Source organism: Epinephelus moara, chromosome 14 (genome assembly GCF_006386435.1).
Source record: "Epinephelus moara isolate mb chromosome 14, YSFRI_EMoa_1.0, whole genome shotgun sequence".
Lineage (NCBI taxonomy): Eukaryota > Metazoa > Chordata > Actinopteri > Perciformes > Serranidae > Epinephelus > Epinephelus moara.
This window is the reverse complement of record NC_065519.1, coordinates 22,846,398-22,868,426: the sequence shown is the minus strand read 5'-3', so window position 1 is coordinate 22,868,426 and position 22,029 is coordinate 22,846,398. Positions and strand designations below refer to the sequence as shown.

Sequence of the window (22,029 nt, the reverse complement as noted above, 5' to 3'; positions counted from 1 at the left end):
ATGTGGCTCTCTGTACTACCACGGTAATTTTTGTGGCTCTTGGTCTCTGACTGGTTGGCCACCCCTGATCTAGACACTCAGCACAGTTTCAAGGTGGACACCGAAGATTAGTGTCACCAATTCAGTATTTGACCAAATGTCTCTCCTTGTGTTCTGAAGTTATGGCTTTGAGTAATGGCCAGGAAAGTGTTTTCAAAGAACTTTATGATGTCAAAGTAAAGTTGAACTTTGACCCTCTGGATAGAAAATGTCATCTTGTTATCATTTTATCCTATTAGACATTTATTTAAAATCTGTCATAATTTGTGACATTTGACCATTAATATCTAATCAGTCCATTGCTGAGTTCAAGTGGATGTTTGTGCCAAATGTAAGGAAATTCCCTCAAGGTGTTCTTGAGATATCACGTTAACTAGAGTGGGCCGGATGGATGGACGAACAACCCAAAAACAAAATGCCTCTGGCCATGGTTATCGCCAGCGCGGAGGCATTAAAAGTTCAAATAAAAGAGTCTGAGAGGGGAAAACACTCATAGATACAGTACTCTGTAAGAGTTGTAAGCAGTAGATATTTTTGCTTTGTTTTAGGCCTTGTCCACAGATTGATGGGTATATTTGAAAATGCAGTTTTTTCTATGCATTTGGCCTTTCATCCACACACAAACTGCGTTTTAGGCCACTTAAAATGGACCTTTACTAAAACTCCATCCAGGGTGAAGGTGTTCAGAAACTTGTTATCAGCATTGACCTGTTGACAGGGAAAACTGAGTTTTTGGCTTGAGATGTCAGAGTGTGCTTTTATGAGGCATCACAAATGAGGCGACATTCCTTGCAACGGCTGACATGACCAAAACTGTGTTGGCTGTAACCTTGCGAACGGGATGTTTTAAATAAACGTTCAGTGACTCTTCCACTACATGGAGGAGCAGAGGCATCAGAATGAGCTATAGAGGTCACTGCTCCAGGCAGCCTTCTGCTACAAGCTTGTTTTCAGGCTCATGACTGGCCAACTTCTTTTTCTGTGCATTGCTTAAAGGTTATAGTTACATCAACTCCTGTTGGTTTGACATGCTCTTGACAGCCATTTTTTGTTTTTGCAAAAAGAAAAAAGAACATCTCTGTGGTGGGTAAGGGAGGGGGATTTGGGGGAGAGAGTTCAGATCCCCCAACCCCCCTCCCTCCCCTTCACTACATGAGCTGAGACTAGATATCATCTTGTATTTTGCATTACGATACAACTGAAAATAAATAAATAAATAAATTAAAAAAAATAAAGTTTTTTTTCCTCAGAGACCACATCACTATCCCCTGTAAATAAATGTACCAATAATTATACCAAAATTACAGTTACATTACGGTATGGAGTGCAAATATTTCCGAGCTCTACTCATTTTCCACACCCTGTAGAGCGACATCTGTGATGCAACTAAAACGCATTGTTTAAATTGTTAAAGGCCCTACACAGCAGGATGTCTGGGTGGGATCCAGTGAGCTAGGCTTCACACTCTGTGCCATTGACAGGCCTACAACAGAATTGTCCCTGCTGAAGGCCCATTGTAAAACTGGTCTTCACAGGGAGAGCAATCATTGCTGAGGCTTTTCTGTCACAGACAAACCCTCGTGTCACTATGGAGACTGCGGGGACTTTGCTGCAGCATCATTATAAACCCTGGAGATGCATCATCCAGGTACAGTAATTACTCTGTAAAAGATAAGAAGAGGATCAGGCTCCAGGCTGCACTACAGTTTTTATGAGCTGCAAAGATCACATCAGCGACTCTATTCAGTTTCTAACTAACCTTGTACATCACACAAATATAAGAGTACAGAGCAGCAGAGAGAGGACTGATTTCAAATGGGCATTTAGCAGAAAGTCATCCACCTTCATGATGTCTGCAAGAAGAATATGATCAGGATCTCAGCTGGCTGCTGTCTGCCTGCGCGCTGGTGTGAAGGGCCCCCGCCTCCCCCGCCCACAGCGGCTAATGAAAAAGCTGGGCCAGTTAGTAATTTAGATGAGTTGCCCAGTGCGGAATGATAATGGTGCATCTGGGCGTGGGGGCCACGTCACCTTGAGGTGTCCCTCATTAGGTTAAGGATGATGCTAATTGGAATGGGATGGATTCATTTTGCACTTTGCTGTCTCTTCAAATCACCCTAAACAAAGTCATCGGGGACCCCTGGACATGCATAGGGTGCTTTAGATTGAAATGAAGCCATCAAAATTAGGCGAGGGAAAGCAATTATATTGGGATGACCCGTAAGCCGCCAAGTGCGCTGATGTCACTTTCTTATTAGGAGCAGTTACACCAGGAACGGTAAAGGGTATTTTTTGATTTTTAAGGTGTCATGCTTCTCTCTCTCTCTCTTGTTATCACTTTCTCCATCTCTTGATGAGCCTCAACTGTAAAACAGATCAAGGATGGCTCTGCCACTCCTCCTGAGACCCCTCACCCCACTGAGCGTCTTATTAATTATGGTTCAGTTCAGCCTCCCCCTACTCAAGATAGAAATATCATTGATATAATCACATTAAAGACCCCATTAAACATAAATCAGTGCTGACTTTATGATGTGCAGCTCTCTTTTTTTATAAAAAGGAAATATGTGGAAGTGTTCAGCAAGTTATTACAGAGTATGTAAGGTGGGGAAGAATGCAACATAAGATGAACTCTAAGTAAAAGCAAATATAACAGGACCGCTGAAAGAGCTATGATAGGATCATAGTACGTGACGGCACAGGCGTTACTACGAAAACTGACGATGGCTCCGATATATTCAAGTGTTTCATCCACCTGTTTACATGTGCATTTTCAATTTGCATCATAAAATACCTGGCAGGCAAATACCTTCTACACTGGGCTGATGTGAAAAGTTTTTATATAAACAGGGTTGGAAATTATCAGCCACCAGCCACCCTGTGTAAAAATAAAAGCCAAATCCAACCAATTCAGTGGACACATATTTAGTGAATTTATCATAACGTGCACGAAGCATGTGACTTAAAACTCCGTTGTAACTTCCCAAACCACTGACGAGATGAAAAATTGTGGCAGACAAAAAATATCAGATCTGTGTGGAGCGATGAGGAGACTGCAACCTTTCTTGAATTAATATACGAAACAAACATAAATGTCATATTTTCATCATGCGTTCTACATTGATTTCTTTGTTTGAGGTTTGACTGAAATTCTTCATCTGCAATGGTTGGATGGCACCCGATTCGAAAATTATTGTCACCAGCTGTCTCAATGCACAGTAGTGTAGTAGTAGTAGTAGTAGTAACTTTCACATTGAAGCACTCGCATTAAATCATTATAGTGTACTCGAGTACTCGCAAAAAAAAAATCTAACATAAGAATAGGAATGTAAATTAGCCGTGCAGACGTGCAATGTGAAATTCATTTATTGAACAATCAGGCTTCAATTAGCCTACTTAACCACAAATTCAAAGTTAACATGAGAAAAATCAGCTAACGTCCTGTCACTGGTGTTACATAGGATAAATGCAGCACTGAAGAACCATCTCTGGACTCCAGGGCTGCCTTCCTTGCGGTCATTTCAACTTCTACCTAGTTAGCACGAGCTAACACAGCAGCAGCTGCTAACATCCAACACCTGAACTGACACCGACACAGCCTGACTCTGTCCTTTGACAACCTTTAGGTAACATTAGCCGTGTGATGCTATGAGTTATTCCTGTCTGTGTGTGTGTGCGAGTGGACTTCCACCAATTGTTCCCTGCTGTGGAGCTCACACTCCTGCAGCAGCAATCTCATGATAAACAGAGAGAGTAATAGTGGGTCAAGGTGGCGCTGAGTGGAGCAATACACTGCATTCAGCTCTACAATGAAATAAGATTTTATCTATTTTAAATAGAAAAAAAAATATATATCAAACTCCTGTTCACACCTGTGAGGTTGGGCAGTGATTACTCTATACGAAATACTCGAGTACCTCTGCCCATTCCTAGATGGTAACATGCATTCATCCACCTTCTTTTGCTGATAACCTGGATTATTGTAACTGGATTATTCATTCATAATTTGTGCTACATTTGGATGGAAACTTGTGTGTTTAACAGTCAGTCCGCATTTGATAGCAGGAACTTGAAACTGAAGCAGCTAAATGGAATTCAGCCATCTTTAATTTTATCATTTCCACATGTCAAAATGTCTTCTGTGATTAAAAGCAAACGCTAACTGGTAGTAAAAAACGTTTAAATGGAATTCCCTGGAACATTTCTAGGTAAAAAAAAAGTGACGATAAATGGTTGATGTTTAACTTAGCTGCAGTAGTTTGTTACAGAGCTCTATTTTACTTCTTTCTGCCAGTTATTTTACTTCACAAATTAGTTATGATTAACTTATTTTTTACCACAAATTACAGTGAATTTTTGATGAAGTTAGAAAGCCTCAAAAACATCTGCTCACTTACTTGCACAGTCACCTACACACACACACACACACACACACACACAAACACACCCATACACTGGCTTTGTCATACAACAGGGGAGATCAATACTGATTAGTGGGATTTAGAGATTTGTTTAGTTGATTAGAAAGGTCAATTACTAATTTTGCACTAAGTTAATCAGCATCTTGTTACCACTGCCATCCATACTAAATGACACCTTATGGATTCTGCGGGCCATCTCCTTGCCCCGTTGATTTGTTGCTATCTAATTATCATTCAGCCCTAACTGGTCTGAGATTCCAACACAGGCTGCCCATGGTAGTTCAATACACACAGCCACACCATACTGTATTCAGGGTTCACACACCTTCTGAAAGATCATATTCAAGGATAATTCAAGGACTTTATACTGTTCCCTAAAATTCAAGGAGCCAAAATGACAGTTTGAGACACTGATTAAGGTTTATCACTGTTACAGCACTGAGAATTATTTTAATGAGAACTAGCTCTATGGAAGCTCACCTAGGGCTGTCGCATCAACTGCTGTCTTGCAATACTGTGTCATTGACAGGCGGACTGCGAGGGATGGCAGGCAACTGCCACATCTGCTTTTTCTTTTTTCCCCTCTTTCAAGGGAGTACCACGTATTTCTACTATGCAATAAATAAAAGCAACATGACAAGCAACTGAGTGTTGAATGTTTGCCATTTTTCTTCTGGTCTTTGAGAGATGAAAAGTATTTATCTTTGGGTAAAACACTGCAGTCACTAGTCACTGGACACTTTTTACCCAGCCGTCCAATCACAGTGAAAGAGGGGTGGTACAAATACCACAAAGACCAACCATCACATTGCCTCATAAAAACAAAGGAAGAGAAATTGATACTGAACCCACAGAGACCGACGAGTCTGTCCTCTTTCCCTTCGTGCTTCAGCCTTTCCTTCATCCAGAGCAAGTACTCTACCTTGTGCTGACATTTTTACTTTCGCAGGTACTCAGACAGAACCACAACCAGAAGCAACCAAAGTGTCTCAGCTGAAAAAACGCAGCACCATTTAGTGCACCTCGCTGCCCTTCTATGTTTCTTAATTAACAATGAAGAAGTATTTGTTTGTTTTAAATCTTTGTCAATTAAAACGCAATTATTATAGTTTTCAATTATAGTAATAATAGCCTAACAATAAGTTACAAAGCACTAGGGCTGTACCTGACTTATTATGCCAGTCAAATCAGCTTTGGCTGTTCAATATGAATATTTGACTATTCGTTCCTTTTTTTCCATAGAGTTTGAGAGTTTGAACAAGGTTAAGAAGGACGTTCAGTGTGATAGTGACATTCACGTAATATAATAAACAAGCTAACTACGCTAATCTAGTGTTGGCCTTTTTTTTTGCCAACACTAGATATCAGAAACCCTGAGACTGTTTCGTATTAAGTTGGTGTTAGCTGTAAATTCACCACTTCTAATCAGAAGGCAGAAAATTTTGGAGCATTACAGGTGTCTTCTTCTCCAGGTAGCTGCCTCCATATCCAATGAGAGCAAGGAGCGCTCACTCTGCAGCAAAATCTGGGGACTACAACATTCCCAGAAGTACACTGAACAGACTGCTCAACTTGATGCAATCTCAGTCAACTGGATGGTCTCGTTGTACTGATGATTTAAATCTCTGACTTTCAGAGGGCAGCCCTACAAGGCACTAAAATCATGATAAATTGAGAAGTCTGCAAAAACAATAAAACATGGCAGTAATACCTCATATCCTGCTGTCAAGCCACCTTTTATTATTGCAGGAGAAATTCCGTCAGCACGTCGGCCCTACACACAAATATTTAAGGAAGCCATTTTACTTTTTAACATTAAGTTAAAAAACAAATCAAAAATAATTTCAATTTCTGTTTTTGAACAAAATATACAAATTCAAGCACTTTCAATGAACCAGGTCTATTTCTGTCTATTTTACAAATCTTCCATAGTCCTGATTTTTTCCCCTCAAATGCACAAACTTTCAAGGATTTCAAGGAACAGTAGGAACTCTGTGTATATAATAATTTGACCCATATCAGATCTTTTATCCATAGACAGACACAATATGTAAAAAACAGATCTTCACCAGGTTATCATCAGAATGAGGGCGGAGGCCATGATGGCACAGAGGCCAATATGGAGGCTCCTGCGTCCCCCCAGCTCCTCCATCAGCCCAGTAATCCTCTGGCCTGCTTTGGGCCCGATTAATGCTTCCAAGGCACATTATAACAATAGAGATTAACCTATATTTGCAAACAGCTAAATATGCCCTGAGGCTATTTAAAATGTTGCCCTTTTCCCAAAATAAAACAGGGTGGACTTAAGCTATGCTGTACGTTCGGTGGCGCCCAAATGTTTCTGTAATTTTCTGTTCTGCACTGGCAAATCATTTTCAATGGCCGAATCCCAGGTGGCTCGAATGTAAATGTGAGAGGAAACGCTGTGGTGTAACATCTTACTTTCCCCTCGTTTACGGTGAGTGATCTGGGTGTCATTGTCACAGCCCACTCCCAGCCCCCACCACGACTCCCCTGTGTATAAAATGAGAGTAATCATCGCTTTGCCCCCCGAGCAACCCCCACCCCTGGCTGCCTCTCTCGATGGCACGCTCCCGCTGAGCCGCTGGACCCCTGTTAGCTCCAAAGACAGATGACCACCTGGGTTAACTGGAGTCCTGGACCCCGGCCCCGACTGCCCCAATTCACTTTCATTAAGAGTTAAGAGGACTTATCTGACCCTCACTGCCCATCTCCGAGTGCTGCTCAGCTATTACGGGCTGTAAGCTTTATTTAATGGATTTAACATCCTCTTTCACCGCCCTCCTCCCCGGGGGACAAGGGAGACACAGAGGAGATGACACACACACAAACACACGAGCGAAGAAACACTTGGAGGCACACACATTCAGCCTACGCCCCCACAGCACCCCCGTCTCGCAACACATACACCTGACGCTCATGTTTGTGTTCAAAATTCAATTACCCACTTATTGATACTTCACAGGGATATTTAAGATGCAGACACGAGCTGTGATTTCCCAGGGGAGCCACTGGTTCCTCTTTATGTCCCAACCGAGAGGGCCCACCCCTCCTCTCCTCCTCCTCCTTCTCCAATGCATTTTCGCCTGGCTGACACACACACACACACACACACCAAAACAAACACATCTGCACCTCCCAACCCCTGCCCCAGCCTATGCCTGTTCAAGAGGTGTCCTTATTAATAGGCAATCAGTCAAAAATCATTCATTAAAAAGCCTAAAAGGTTTTACACCCGCACTATGATTAGCTGGGAAAGAAAATCCAATGAATTCCTAATGCCTTTATGGAAATGAGGTGTCATTTCCGATCTGCTCAGGGAGGCGGCAGGCAGGCAGAACTGAAGAGCGGTGTGTGAATGTGTGTGTGTGTGTGTGTTAAGCTCCGACACTGATCCTGCCTAAGATATGGACAGGCTCCATCAGATACAGCTGCAACCTGCTACACAGAGGAAGAAGATACTCGCGTCATCCTGTTGCAAAATGTGAGTGGAGCTGCTAAAGATTTTCCAACAATGGGCCACCACTATAGTGGCAGCGCTTTTATGAAACAGCACGCCCAATAATTAGAAAGATATTTCTATGTGAGCCAATTTGAGAGAACTAACTACACAAGTATCAAGGTTACTGAATATACAGATGATAAAAACTGAACTATCTTTGATGCCTCTTCACTTTCCTTACAGCGAATGTGTCACCTTCAAAGATATGCACCACTATTCCGCCATTCATCGCAACTACGAGCCCACGATCACACAAGAGAGAGCTTTAAAGACAAGCCTAGTGGAGTAGTAGAGGTGAGGAGGAGGAAGAAGGGTAGTGGCGGCAGGGAGGCATCCCCTGTTCCTCATTCAACGGCTGTCAGCTCAGGCACTTCATAACCGCCCGCCCCGCGGTCAGCCCGCCTTGATGGATTGATGGAGGCACATTAGCACCAGTGGGGCCCAGTGAATGCAATCATATTCAGCAGCGGCATGCTTCTAATAGGCCGGAGATTGATCCTGAGGGTGAGGAGGAGGAGGCGGTGGTGAATATGGGCCCATTAGGAGCTGTCAGGGCAGGGCGACCTTCAGCCTCACCTTCACACAGGCAGACGCAACAGGGGTCAGCCTGGGTCTACGCTGGGTGGTGTCACCATGGAGGAGAGGTGCTCTGCCGTGCTACATGAGAGACAACAGGTGGTCCTACAGCCAGAATAAACCGAGTGGCGTTGTTTTTGACTAGATATCAAAGTTTTTTTTGATAACTTTTATATGGTGATGTAACCTGTGTCATGTCTTGCATAAAACTCTGTGCAGATTACAACTAAAACGATGGGTACGCACAAAGGCAGAAATATGCATACACATTCTTCTCGTAAGATTTATAAAGCCGGATTCTGTCTTCTAAGTGTCGATCAGTGACACAGGGCGCTAGGGCATGAGCGTCATTTGCACAGACACAGTCTGCCATAAATGGATGTAGAAAAGCCCTCAAATTTCTGTTTGCATATTGACACTTGTGCCCCTCTACCATTCATTAGACCTGTCAATAAGAAATACGATGAAGAAAGTGCAATTTCACCTACTGTGTCCCATCAGCATGGTTCTATAAAGACCTGTTTCCACCAAACACTTTCGGTATGGTACCTCTAAAACCAAAAGTAACCCTTTAGACATGGTACCTAAACCCTAGGTCTGTTTGGTGGTTCCACCGCAAACAGTACCCTCAAATGTGGGTGGGGCTGTTGTCGTCACTAACTGCTCCGTCTTGCACTCACTGTATTTTCACATCTCGGGAGACACAGATGGAAGTCTGTACCTCATTTATCGTCCACAGAACGGGGTTGCATGGCGACATTTTCAGAACAAAAGTCTGTCTCCATGGGATATTTAAAAATAGCACTGCATTGTGCATTTAGTCCTTCTCAGGCAAGCTCAGGGGTTTAGTGTTGCCGAGGCCCACAGGAATAATGCTCCACGACCCTTTTTTTTTCTCAGAGTGAGGATTAGAATATATTCTGTTCACATAATCCGGTTGAAACATTTTAACGTGTGAAGATCCACTCATTACTAAAAGTGTATGTCATAAAACTAGAGCAATGGTCAAAGATGTTACAGTGAAATTTAAGGTGTGCTGATGGATTCACGTCATCAACTCATGCATTGAGTAACATTTCAAGTAAATGTTCCACCTTAAATGTTGCCGGCAGTCGGCCCGGTGAATTGAGTTTTTTTTCTCTACAGCAGCTGCAAGAGGCAGCAAAACATCCTTTCATTTTATAGTTTTAGTTTACTAATATATGTGAAACTTGCCACGATATGAACAGTGGTTACATGAGCTCCAAAACCAGCCACAACTCAGCCCTGAGCAGAGTGACCATCCACTGTCGACCAATCAACAGACTGTAGTGTTCACAGCTCCACCTTTTAGTACCACATCTGTGTGCTAGGTACCCCAACAGAGGGGTGACCAATAATGGGGATGGTATGGAAAAGTTCCATTGGTACCATCCACAACTTTACACAGTGCAAACAGAAAATATGTGTACCAAACCATACCCTGCTGCTCGGTGGAAACGGGGCTCAATGGTGCAAGTGTGAAATGAAACACAACAGTTGTATGCACAATAACTTTGCCTACACGTTGCTGCTGATTGGGCACACCTCTGACACACCCATCAAACCAGAGCAAATGTACCTCAAAGCCCACTGCACACCGTTTCACAACATTTCAAGACAACACGTCATTCAGCCTGGAAACAGTAGCAAAACTGTGCACTGGTTGTCGAAAATGGCTATTGCTGGTGATGCACTGGCTCATGCGTTTAACCAGTCAATGCAGACTTACATCACTTATGGTTCCTCTTGTACTGGAGGAGTATCTACTCTGAAACAGGAGCTAAAAAAGTCCCTCAAATTGGTGTTCAAAGAACTACGATTGCTCCTTGTTGTTGCGGCGCAGACACTATAAAAAGGAGGTTTCTCAGAACTGAAGAGTTGACACAGTTCACTCGAACGCTGACAAATCTCAATAGTATACCTTTTCCACAATTTATTAATATCTCATGAAAGCACCACCCAATCATATTATCAGATTGAAGGCATTCACTCAAAAATGCTACTCAGCTCTTCAGGCACCGTAGTTAGCCTGTTGCTTGTAGGCCTTTTTTTTTTTTTTTTTTTTAACATTTCCTGTGATTGGTTTTAATTTGGTTTCGAAAAGAGAAAAATCTAAATGAACAAGCACAGTGTACAGTAGAGACCTGTCCAAATTAACAGCATGTTCTAGACAGATAAGTGTCAAGTGGCGTTCAGTAGCCTTGAGCCCACAAGTGTGATAGAGCACCATCACCAACTCCAGCAGTTTGGTGCGCAGCAGCACAGGCCCTCCAGTGCATCCCAGAGGAACACTCAGCTTTCAATTACCTCCAATAACAGCACTTATCAGAGCCCTCATCTTTCCCCAGAGACTCAGGGCTTGATGCCCGCTCAGCGGCCCACGACAGGGGCATTCATCATGGGGCGGAGTAACAGCTGTGGCCTGAGGAAGAGGCACGCGTCAAGCCCCTCTGGGACTAGCCCGGGCCAGCGTCACACAGCAACTATTGGGGGTGCTGGTGGAGGACGGAAGGGGGGATTAAGGGTGTGTTACATCCCCCCTTCACATCCATGTTAACACATATGTACAAACATGAGTGTACAGCAGTATGTGCACAGTGCACGATTGCCAAGAAGAAGCAGTAACCCGCACTAGTGCTGCTTAGGTGTACTCTGGGCACAGGGGAGTGATGCTCTTGTAATAATGTTTGGTCCAGGTCCCGTCTCTCGCTGCAGTAGGGGAGTTTTCACTGCTTGATTGTGCTCTGCCCATTAACCAGCTTCCTCTTTAATGGTCCACATGTTGAAGGGGGAGGGGCAGTAAATCCTGTCCCCCCTGCCCTCGCTCCGCCGCGCCTCTGCGGAGTCTCGTTTACGGGTACTGAAGAGTGCACAAACATGATGAAAAAGTAGCTGAGATTTACAAGGCCTCCCCTGACAGCCGGGAAAAGGAGAAAATTAAACCAGAGAGCATTAAACAGGCACCCATTACAGGGCTGCTCCGACACCAATAATAACCATCATTGTGTCCCGTCATTCCGAGGTACATGACATGATTGCAAAGTCTGCAGGCCTGCACCTGTGACAGCTAACATCTTTATACCAGCCAGATTACATGCTGCTGTGGGTTTGGGGAAGTCGGGGAGATTAGACACTTTTACAACTAAATGACGACTTAAAGTCTATGCAGATATGACACACGCTACACAATCTATAGCCTGTTCATACGTAGCTACTCTTATCTAGGCTCTCTTGGGTGAATCCTGTGGTATGTCCATTTGGATATGTGTGCTTTATACAATAGCAGAAGGCATTTCAATCACTCTGGAGTCAACTCCCTTGCTTACAATCTGATGATCTCTTAGGATAATTAAAGACTTTCACCTTATGTATCTTTGAAATTTCATCAAACACATTTCAAATTATTCCTGGCATAATTGGATTCATACATACCGCCTGTCTTAATGGACTTTTACAAAGCAGTACAATCAGGCACCAGTGCAACATTTCAACTGTCTACATCACATCTTTTTGCCCCTATGTACAGGCATGTCGGCTGAATGTAAATGACTTGGGGAAAAAAAAAAAAATCAATGTACATTTATTTATATCTTCCATCCCATTAAGGGAGGAGGGGCTAAAACACAATTCTTCACTGCTTGTGTGCTTTTTCACTGGAAGAATAAAATACCCATTTTTCACCAAGAGCATTTAGCAGCATCTCTCTAATCCACACGGATTATGACAATGGAGGCAGCGGTGAATGGATTAAAACTAGATTTTGCGTCAATCAAATGCTTGAGCACTTGTTGTGTGGGCTCTTGTGGGCATGCCATTGTTTCTTACCTTTTCCAATTTTACAATCTGACCTGAATATGCAATATTTTAGGCCTCAAGGTCAATTTATTTCTGCTGTCTGAGAGTAAACTCTAAATGGCGAAGTTTTAATTTCAGAATTATCCATTCTGTCTTTGGATAAAAAACATATAAGCCTATGTGCAGTGGGTGTTGAAAGTGAAAGTACAGACGGATGCTTAGCACTGGCTAAATAGAAAAAGGCTATGAGCACCATCTAGTGGTAGCATGTGACTTACCTGGAGCTGTTATCTATGTATTTGAATAGGTGTAATAGGTGAATATAAAGGCACTTTTTAATGTTTTGTGTTGTTCATGTACTCACACTCCTCTAAGCCGAGCTGGTAAGCGAGGTTCTGAAGTCCTTTGACCTTCTCCATCAGGTTAGCTGTGGTCAGACTTCCCAGCTCTACAGAAAGACCCATAACAAAAGCTCTCAGGTACGTGTAACTAGTTTCAGCAAAATCTTATCCCATTTGACAGGATTATACGTCAAAACTATTTACGTCTACAATGTTCCTGTTTAACACCAACTGAAAATGTAACAAAATAACATTCCTGCCGTTTTGTACATTACCTTTCAACATCTCAATGTCCTCGCTCTCTAGCTCAGCCATCCATTTGGGGGGAGAATTAGTGATGGGCTGTGATGTAAGACACAACAAAGGTCTCAGCACACAACAAGATTTATAGATCAGGCCGATGTATCACACTATGTCAAGCCTATTTAATTATCTAGTCTGTAAATCAAAGTGAGCAACGGTGAATGTAACTCACATTTTTACAAGATGCAGCAAATTCTGCAACTCCGGGCACTGTAAAAACAGATTACAAGGTAATCAAGATTATAGCGACATAAAACATAATTCCATAGTGACTAATTACACAAGAGCAGGGAGAGTGTGAACTTACACTGCTCGGGCCACAGGTCTGGTGAAGCTCTGTCCAACTTCTCCAAACTCAGCAAAGAGCTCTCAAAATCGTCACCTAGCAAGACACAACATTTTTTTTTTAAATTTCTATGGAAAATATATACATTGCATTTGTGTAATAATGTAGTGGCAGGGTTTCATTAAGTTCCCAAAGTAATTATTAGTAGTATGGCATTATGTACATTTTTGTTGCATGTACGCCTCTAAGCAAAAGTGGAAGAGTCGAGATAGAAACATACAACAAATGTAACTACTGGGGTTAAGCAAATATAGCTGGCATTATTCTAAATATTATAAATAGGCCTATCCCTGTCTTTGACCTCTGACCCAAACTGCTTTTTAAAACAAAAAACCCGGAGTGACTTTTATGATAAAAAAAATTCAGGGGTTGTCGCAAAAAGTACACATTATACAATATATCAACATAACATACACTGTATGTGTGTTTGATCTGACATTAAAATAAATTTCATGCAAATTTTATACAAAATTACATTACATTTTGAACATGTTTCACTTTTGTTTCTGAATTATTGTACGCTTAAATGTTTTTTAATGTGGACCCTAGGAAGATAGTCAGTGAGCTAAAAGCGATCCAAATAAATCAAATCAATTCAGTACTAAATATGTTTTGTATTACTGTAAGTTAAGTCATGTTTACAGTGTTACAAAACGTAGCCAGACTATATAGTCACACACAAACTTGCATGAACACATAAAATTTGATATACATGATACAAAATATGTAGAAGAGTGACCATCACAAAATAAATAAATACATAGAGTTATATGTTAACATACATATTCTATAAACTGTTAAGTCGACAATATGTCTTCATATATAGGCTATATATTATATAATTTGGTCAGTCACCATGGTTAGACAACTGCAGTTTAATAAGGACATGAGGGCATACAGTGGTGGAAAAAGTGTTAAGTTCTTTTAATTAAGTAAAATAGCAATATTGCATTGTAAAAATATACTGTTACAAGTAAAAGTCTTACATTCAAAATCATACTTTAGTAAAAGCACAAGAGCATTAGAATCAGAATACACTTATAGTACCAACATTAAAATATCATTATGCAGACTGGATCATTTCAGAATCATATATAACTAACGATGCATCAGTGAGTCCATCACTTTTAAGGTTGCAACTGGTAAAGGTGGGGATGATTTTAATTTATATAGGTACTGCTAGGTATCTTAATCTATAATAATGAATCACAATTTATTAATAAATGTATATTGTGTAATCGAAATCAAAGTAAAAAGTGACCAAAGTCATCAAATAAACGCAGTGGAGTAAAACATACAATATTTGCCTCCAAAACATGGAGTTTAGACTGCTTATAGAAATGGAGGGACTGTTCTTTACTTATCGTAGGGGGGACTACAAGTATTTTACCTCAAGACTCCCTGAGTGACTAGCAGAATATGTGTGACTCTCCCTCCAGCATGAATTAGTTATTCAGTTCTTAAAATGTACCCTTTGATGATAAATGACATGTAGAGTTAAGTGATACTGATGAAATGTCACTATTTTAAGCTCAGATTTGTTATGTGTTTTTCTGACATAAGTGTTCATCACACATATTGTGTCCAATGACTATCGAAAATTTAAAAGGTCCAACAATAATTTCTGTTTTCTGAGTTTTTGGCTATGATAAATGGTTTAATTTTGGGGATTTTTAAAGAAAACATGCCTGTGGATTTGGAAGGCATGTTTTCTTTAAGAATCTTCGGTAAAATCATGGATATATTAAGAGACTTGGATACAGCATTGGCGACAGGCTCCCGTTCATTCCTATGAAAGTTGCTCAGTGGCGCATTAAGTGAAAAAAGCTCTATGTCTGAGGTATGAAATTAACTGTATCTTCCACATCATAGGGCCCATAGAGCAGACGCATTACAGACCTACAGCCGCCAAGCATGCCCAAGCAGCTGACTTACTGTTTAGCGTTTTGCTAATTTGAGTGAGGATAAAATGACTGAATCTTGCAGCTCTGTCAGACTTTCTAAATGTTGTCGACCAAATGGATTCAATCTCAATACTGGGACAAGTTGTGACATTCAAAAAAGTGTATCCACTGATTAATAATCTTCTCTTCCCCAATGTAAGTCTATGGGAAAAAGCTTTTTTGGGCCCAATAGCTTCACAGGACAAACTTCGGATATTGCAGTACCACTGTTTATGGTACTGCAACAACCTGCTTCAAAGCCTGGCACACTTCCCAGAGGTCTGGGTAAAATAAATATGAAATACAACCCATTCAATTTCTATTCTCCTCCCCTAAGAAAAAATAAATTAGCATAGCTCCCTCCCCTGTGCTTAAAAAATTATTTGACATGCCTCCCCTTTTTTACACCACCCTCTCCCCCTTATAAATGACGAACAGTCCCTAAGTAAAGTAGTGCCTCGAAACTGTATTGAAGTATAGTACTTTAGTAAATGTACTTCGTTACTTTCCATCACTAATGACACATTTTCAGTGCACTTTTCTGTAGAAACATACAAAAACGTAGCACGAGTGTAACGTACAGTCTGTAATAATAACAATAACGTTATGTGCGAGACAAAACGTGAAACACCGACACACTTCAGTGATTAAAACCCACTAATAACGGTGTTAGGAAACAAAACACTGCGTTGCCCATACAGGTGATTTAGCCTGTAACTCGTACAGCAGTAAGCCTCTGAGGCTAGCCGTGTTCACAGCTAGCAGCACCCACAGTTTGAGCTCTGTGGGTCAAACTGACTGTTGGGTTCAAGCTCACAGTCTACAGTGCTCCTCTCTACACTGATCTGACACAACACTGGGGCTAGTGAAGGCTTTAGCCAACCGAAAAAACATCTCCAAACACCACAAATACAGCGCTAACATGTGTGTGCTGTCGTCTCGAGGTGTTCGTGTAAGACGGCGTAGGCGTCGCTAACGATTTAATGTCCTTAAACACGTCAAATTTACAATTTATACACAGCATAGCAGGGTAAGGAATTAGAATTTACCTCCATTTGGAGACGCCATCTTCAGAATAAACACGTGATCGACGACAGCCAATCACAGCAGCCGTTCTCGGGGTTGACGTGTACTGGTGTATTTCACACACACGCCACCAGGGGGCGCACTGCTGTATTATCAGAGATACAGCCCAGCATCAAGGTGAAGACAAAGGTAGAAAAATGTTATGTAGTGTTTTTTTTTTTATTTATTTTAATTTTAATTCACAGCATAACCGCCTCCTTTGACTACATGAATAAGTTAATATGGCTGCATGTCAAGTAATATATTATAATGTATTAAATTATACATTATATATACTATTATAATGTTTTTCATGTTTGCAGCTATTGAATAATATATTACTTTCTATGGGATGTATAAAAATTCCCTATTTATGAATAATGCAGTAGAGATTTGGATATAATCAGCAGGAAATGCACACTTCTTGCTGGCTCTATTCACAGTGACAGTGTCTTTTTTGCCTCTATACTCTTCCAGCTTTGGTTGAGAGCAGTACTAAAATTGCAAATAAGTCAGACTTAAAGAAATAAACTCCAGATTTCCAATGGAAGTTTTTAAATTGTCATGAGTTAAGTTTCAAGGTATTAATCTCCTCAACGTCACCATCTTCTTGGTGGTTTTATTCCAAATGACTAGTGTCAAGAATACTATTAAATAAAGAGATATTTAATCTCAACGAAGCTCTCCTGTTTAAAAAAAAAATAAAAAAATACATACCTAATGCAAGTGTACATAAAATATAAAAAGGTTTAAGGTTTAAGCTTGGTCTGAGGTGAACATTTGGTCAACAGAACCACGATATGAACATCAGTAAGCACAGACTACAAAAATATCACTGTTTATTGATCATACTGAAATGTACGTATGACACAGAGAGTCAGTAGTAGTCGTTTACAGTACTGGACAGCACCGATGGCTAATACAATACAAAAATACCGGGCACTAAGATCAAGACATTGCAAATGAAAATACATTCTCTGATAGCCTGTAACTATGTAACAAAGTGTTTTCTTTAAAACTGACCGACACCAGGATGCAGCATTTTAACTTTCACGAGCTCCTTTCAGGCACTTGAGCTTATTATTGTGACGTACAGTATACACATGTTCATATGTAAGTCCAGGATGTGGGATGTGTTGTGAGTTAAGGCAGCTTGGTGACGATTAGTGTGTCGATCGGTGTTTTAAAATACTTCACAACGCTCTGGCTTCCGTATTGCACTGATTCAGGTCTGCCTCATACAGCTGTCTTTACACATTACAGACTATAATACTTGGAAATGTTGAGACACATAAATACATTGACGGGTAGAGATTCTATAGGCGTGTGTTCAGTCAGTACCTTAGGAAAATTATCCTTCTGTGTAAACAAAAAAAAACAACACAAGTCTGTGAGACACATGATTGGTTTAAGTCCCTCGTATTTAGAACAGTTATACATCAAAACTATTAGTGTATTCTTCGTGCAGAGCTGACTAGAACTCCCAGGAGTCCATCCACTTCAGACCAGCCATGGAGCTGCCCGGCTCGTGTGCCAGAGGACCCGTCATGCCGTAGGAGAGTGGGTGGAACAGGTAGAAACTGACAGACAAAAAATGGATTACAGTGATTTATACAAAATAAAAGACACACTTTTAAAATGTTTTATGAGGTCATCTATAACAAGGCTAGCTGTTTCCACCTGCTTCTAGTCTTTGTGCTAAGCTAAGCTAAACACCTGCTGGCTCTAGCTTCAACTTCAACAGGCAAATACAAACGGCTCCTCTCATCTATTTCTTCTAAAAAAAAACAACTGATGATGTACTGTTTCTGATGGTGTAAGAATGACCCACAATAAAATTTCCTTCACAGTAGTTACACTGCTAATCATCTCACCTGTAAAGAACACTCAACAGAAGCACCATCTGTCCCAGTCTCTGCAGCCAATCACAATAAGGAGGGCGGAGTAGCAGGTCAGTGCTTTTCAGCAGGATGTCAAATATAATTCCTGTGAAAAACAAACAGAAAGCTTTAAACAGAACCCTGCGACCAACATGACTGCTATGCCTGCACCAGGGTTTTTCAGAATGTGACACTGTGAGCCTCCATGCGACAACACAGATAACTGCGCCTGCCAGCAATGCGTCTACTCTGATACTCCCAAAGCATTTGTGCAACGTGTAAAAGTTCATATTCGTGGATTATGTTACTCCTTAGGAGTGATATGTAGTAGTATGATAGTAGGACCTATTATCATACGTCGTCTTACTTTGATTTGGGGATAGTCATGTGCTAAGATTTGGTAAATGGACTTGCACTTGTACAGTGTCTTTCAACCACTCAAAGCGCTTTTACACTACTTGCCATATTCACCCATTCACACACACACATTCACACACTGGCTGCTAAGGCTACCATACAAAGTGCCACCTGCTACTCATTAAACATTCACACACACTCACACATTTGGGGTTCAGTATCTCACCCAAGAATACTTCGACATGTGGACTACAGGAGCTGGGGATTGAACCACTGACCTTCTAATAAGCGGACGACCCACTGTGCCTCGTGAGCCACAGCTGCCTCAAACTATACTACTAACTCTATGAAACTACACTTCCCATAATGCTATGGGCAATCTAAACAGGAATTGTGTTGCCAGTGAAAGGCATTTTATGGATACCTCTACTTTTTAGATTGGCTAGTACTTGTCACGTCGATGTGTCAAGGTTGCAGGCAGGTAGGACTGCAGCAAAGAAGTCATGACTAGGGCTAATAGTAGCCAATCACAGCACAGCAGGGTAGGACTAGCCAGAATCTAAAATGTGTGTATCATATCTTTTTGTTTATATTTGACATAGTTATGACTCCAACAAAAAGTATGATTTTCAAAACAAATTGCGGCAAGTGCTTTTACCTCATGTAGTATCTCTGCCTCCCTCCCTCCTCCCTGAAAACCTCTTGTGAATATAACTGAAGTAGCTAAATGCAATGAGGACTTGGTACCTGTTAGCATGCTACTGAAGAGCATTGCAGGGAAGTAGTGGTGGTAGTAGAGGACACGACCCATTGTATAGAAAGGTGCATAGTGCAGCAGCCAGCCGAGGAGTAGCAGTCCTCCCTCTCTCATGAGCACACGGGAATGCTCTGGAAAAAAACAAGTGGAGTATGGACCGTTTATTTGATGTGTAAATAATCTTTTACTGCTGCTGCAACCATCATCAGTCAGTACCACTGTTAATCATACCTATTCTTTTCTGGCCCAGTGAGAAACCTCTTTGGAGGGCTATAGCTGCCACGGCCACCATGATAGGATAGACTCCCAAACTGGCCAGGTTCATCCACCAGATAACCTGGAAAAGAGTGTGTAATCATGAAGGTATTAATGTGTGTTTGTCGGACAGGAGCGACAACAGGAAACATGAAGGATGCTTTAGACGGACTTACAGGGTTCCCCAGCAGGTAAACACGATACTCTGTGTCATTCACTCCAGAAAACCTCAATCCCTTTAAAGCAATGAGAATAATCAATTGTAGTTATGCATTTACTTTGAATTTAAAAAAATAAACTTTATACTGTGGATCACTGTACCTGGTAATTGATGGGCCAGTGCCAGGGTTTCGAGTTCATCTCATTATCTTTGGGTTTCAAACCACTGTTACCCTAAAGAGACATATTTTATGTCAGTAAATGATTTGTTATAAAACACATATTTTAATCACAGATGGATTTCTCACTGTTCCTTACTCTTATCATGACAATGTGAGACTCCAGCAGGATCTCCAGAAAATGGGGCTTCAGCACAGACAAGCTAATGTTGGGCACTGCCAGAACACACAAGAGGAAGAGTTAGTGTCTGACATCATGAAGTGTGGACAAAAACATAGGAATGTATGTATCTTACATTTGGGGTTGATGTGATCCTCAATGTTCCACTGAGAGCTTGGAGTCTCCTTCAAGTAAGGACTACAGGTCACCTCCACCTGTTCCCAGCCCCTGAACAGAAACAAAGCATGTACTTTGACTCTCCATACACACAGTGAATCCTAAATATGTTAAGTCAGAGCAGAGACTAGTTTTACCACTTTGGGAGAGTCTTCCCAGAGGAGTAAAGCACACAGCCAGTAGCTCGGTGCAGAAAGCGGACTTTGCTGCGCAGCACCTTCACCAGGTCGCCCTTCCGGCCTCCACACACCTCCACCTGCCACAGGTCGTTGGTGTCACCTGTGCCATTCTGAGAACAGGACAAAGGCGGGGATGTGTTTTAAAATTGGGGACATACAAATACATAGGCTATGATCAGGCTGCAGGCAAATCACATCTTTAGGACAGACTGTTTTTTTAGTATAGAGGAAGAGTTCTGAAGTGTGACTTCACGGCAAATCTGATTTCCCTGCAGTCTGAACGTAGCCTATTATCTTAGTAATACTAAATAACGCAACTGATAGTTTGGCAGCTTAAAAACACAGTTAAAAGTAACTTCAACAGGAAACAAACTTCACCCAGAAGTCATCTAACACGTCATTGGTGCACGGTGAAAAAAGTAATCTTTTTATAGTGCAGCTTCATGTTTGGGATCTACTCACGATGCCATAGCCTGTAACCTGGAAGTGTTTCTTGGTCAGAGGGGCCTCATGGAGGTGAGCGTGAAGGTTACGGGTTGTCCTGAAAGCACCAGGAAATATTACATCATCACAAACACTGAATCATTTAAATCGGCGATCTGATTTAAACCGGCGGATATTAAATAATATGTTTTTCATTTCACTGCTCTGTGGAGTCATGACACTTACTCTTTGTGCTCCAGTCGAATTATATCACCATGACGAACCAGATCAGGTGTCCCAGATTGAGCTGAAGAGGCAATAGACTTAAACAATAAGAAGCTTGAACATTATTTCCTTATGAATTAAATGAACACTATTGGTATCTTTGAACAGAATATCAACCCCATCTGCTCACATCCATTGTCATCCTGTCTGTGAACAAGCCACAAGTTGTTGTAGTCCTTATGGAGATAGGCTGTCACCTGTAAGGAAACAGCAGAGACAACTTTTATTTAGTATAAATTATTACAGATAACACCTTATGTATATGTATCACACTGTAGCCTGACCTGCTGCTGCTTTGCTCCCACTCCTTCTGGGTATAAGTGCCAGTGAGAGTGCAAATAGCCTCCAGCTATACGGAGGTTCTTTACTGTGATGGTGGAGCCATATGCCAGGTCTGCATTGGGAGAAGAACAAGATATTGCCTCACATCATTATACAATACAAGAAGCAATTACGTTAAACAATAAATAAATAAATAAAATTGAAATGTAATTTAAAGGTCTAGTTTGTAGGGTGTAGGAGGATCTATTGGCAGAAATTATATATGATATTATTAAGTATGTTTTCATTGATATACTGCCAAAATTCCTGTACCTTTTTCAATCAATCCCACTCCCACTTCCCAAGTGTTTTTTTGATAAAATTAATAACATTCTTGCTAAATTCATTTGAAACAATAAAAAAGCTAGGCTGCAATTGAAGTTGCTTTATTTGCCGTATGAGAGAGGTGGCCTTCGTCTTCCAAATCTGCGGTGGTATTACTGGTCTGCTCAGTTACACTCTGCTTCGTTTTATTTTAGCTCGGATATTCTTCCTGCTTGGGTAAATATTGAGCAAACAACTAC

The 22,029-nt window shown here is 41.2% G+C and overlaps 2 protein-coding genes across 2 annotated transcripts in view; both read right to left on the bottom strand.

Moving 5' to 3' along the window:
• The window catches only part of lin52 (lin-52 DREAM MuvB core complex component), an 18,653-nt gene extending 2,234 nt beyond the window's left edge, over positions 1–16,419 (bottom strand). The window contains exons 1-5 of the mRNA XM_050062687.1: positions 16,358–16,419; positions 13,327–13,401; positions 13,192–13,229; positions 12,992–13,058; positions 12,740–12,823 (exon numbers count right to left, since the gene is read on the bottom strand). Of these exons, the coding sequence (XP_049918644.1) occupies positions 12,740–12,823; positions 12,992–13,058; positions 13,192–13,229; positions 13,327–13,401; positions 16,358–16,376 (283 nt within the window). The 5' untranslated portion in view covers positions 16,377–16,419. The remainder of the gene's footprint in view (positions 1–12,739; positions 12,824–12,991; positions 13,059–13,191; positions 13,230–13,326; positions 13,402–16,357) is intronic.
• Positions 16,420–17,195: 776 nt separating this feature from the next.
• The window catches only part of pomt2 (protein-O-mannosyltransferase 2), an 11,164-nt gene continuing 6,330 nt past the window's right edge, over positions 17,196–22,029 (bottom strand). The window contains exons 9-21 of the mRNA XM_050062546.1: positions 21,469–21,578; positions 21,315–21,381; positions 21,146–21,206; positions 20,939–21,017; positions 20,435–20,586; positions 20,257–20,348; positions 20,100–20,176; positions 19,944–20,015; positions 19,799–19,858; positions 19,599–19,704; positions 19,358–19,498; positions 18,248–18,359; positions 17,196–17,953 (exon numbers count right to left, since the gene is read on the bottom strand). Coding sequence (XP_049918503.1) covers positions 17,848–17,953; positions 18,248–18,359; positions 19,358–19,498; positions 19,599–19,704; positions 19,799–19,858; positions 19,944–20,015; positions 20,100–20,176; positions 20,257–20,348; positions 20,435–20,586; positions 20,939–21,017; positions 21,146–21,206; positions 21,315–21,381; positions 21,469–21,578 — 1,235 coding nt within the window. The 3' untranslated portion in view covers positions 17,196–17,847. The remainder of the gene's footprint in view (positions 17,954–18,247; positions 18,360–19,357; positions 19,499–19,598; positions 19,705–19,798; positions 19,859–19,943; positions 20,016–20,099; positions 20,177–20,256; positions 20,349–20,434; positions 20,587–20,938; positions 21,018–21,145; positions 21,207–21,314; positions 21,382–21,468; positions 21,579–22,029) is intronic.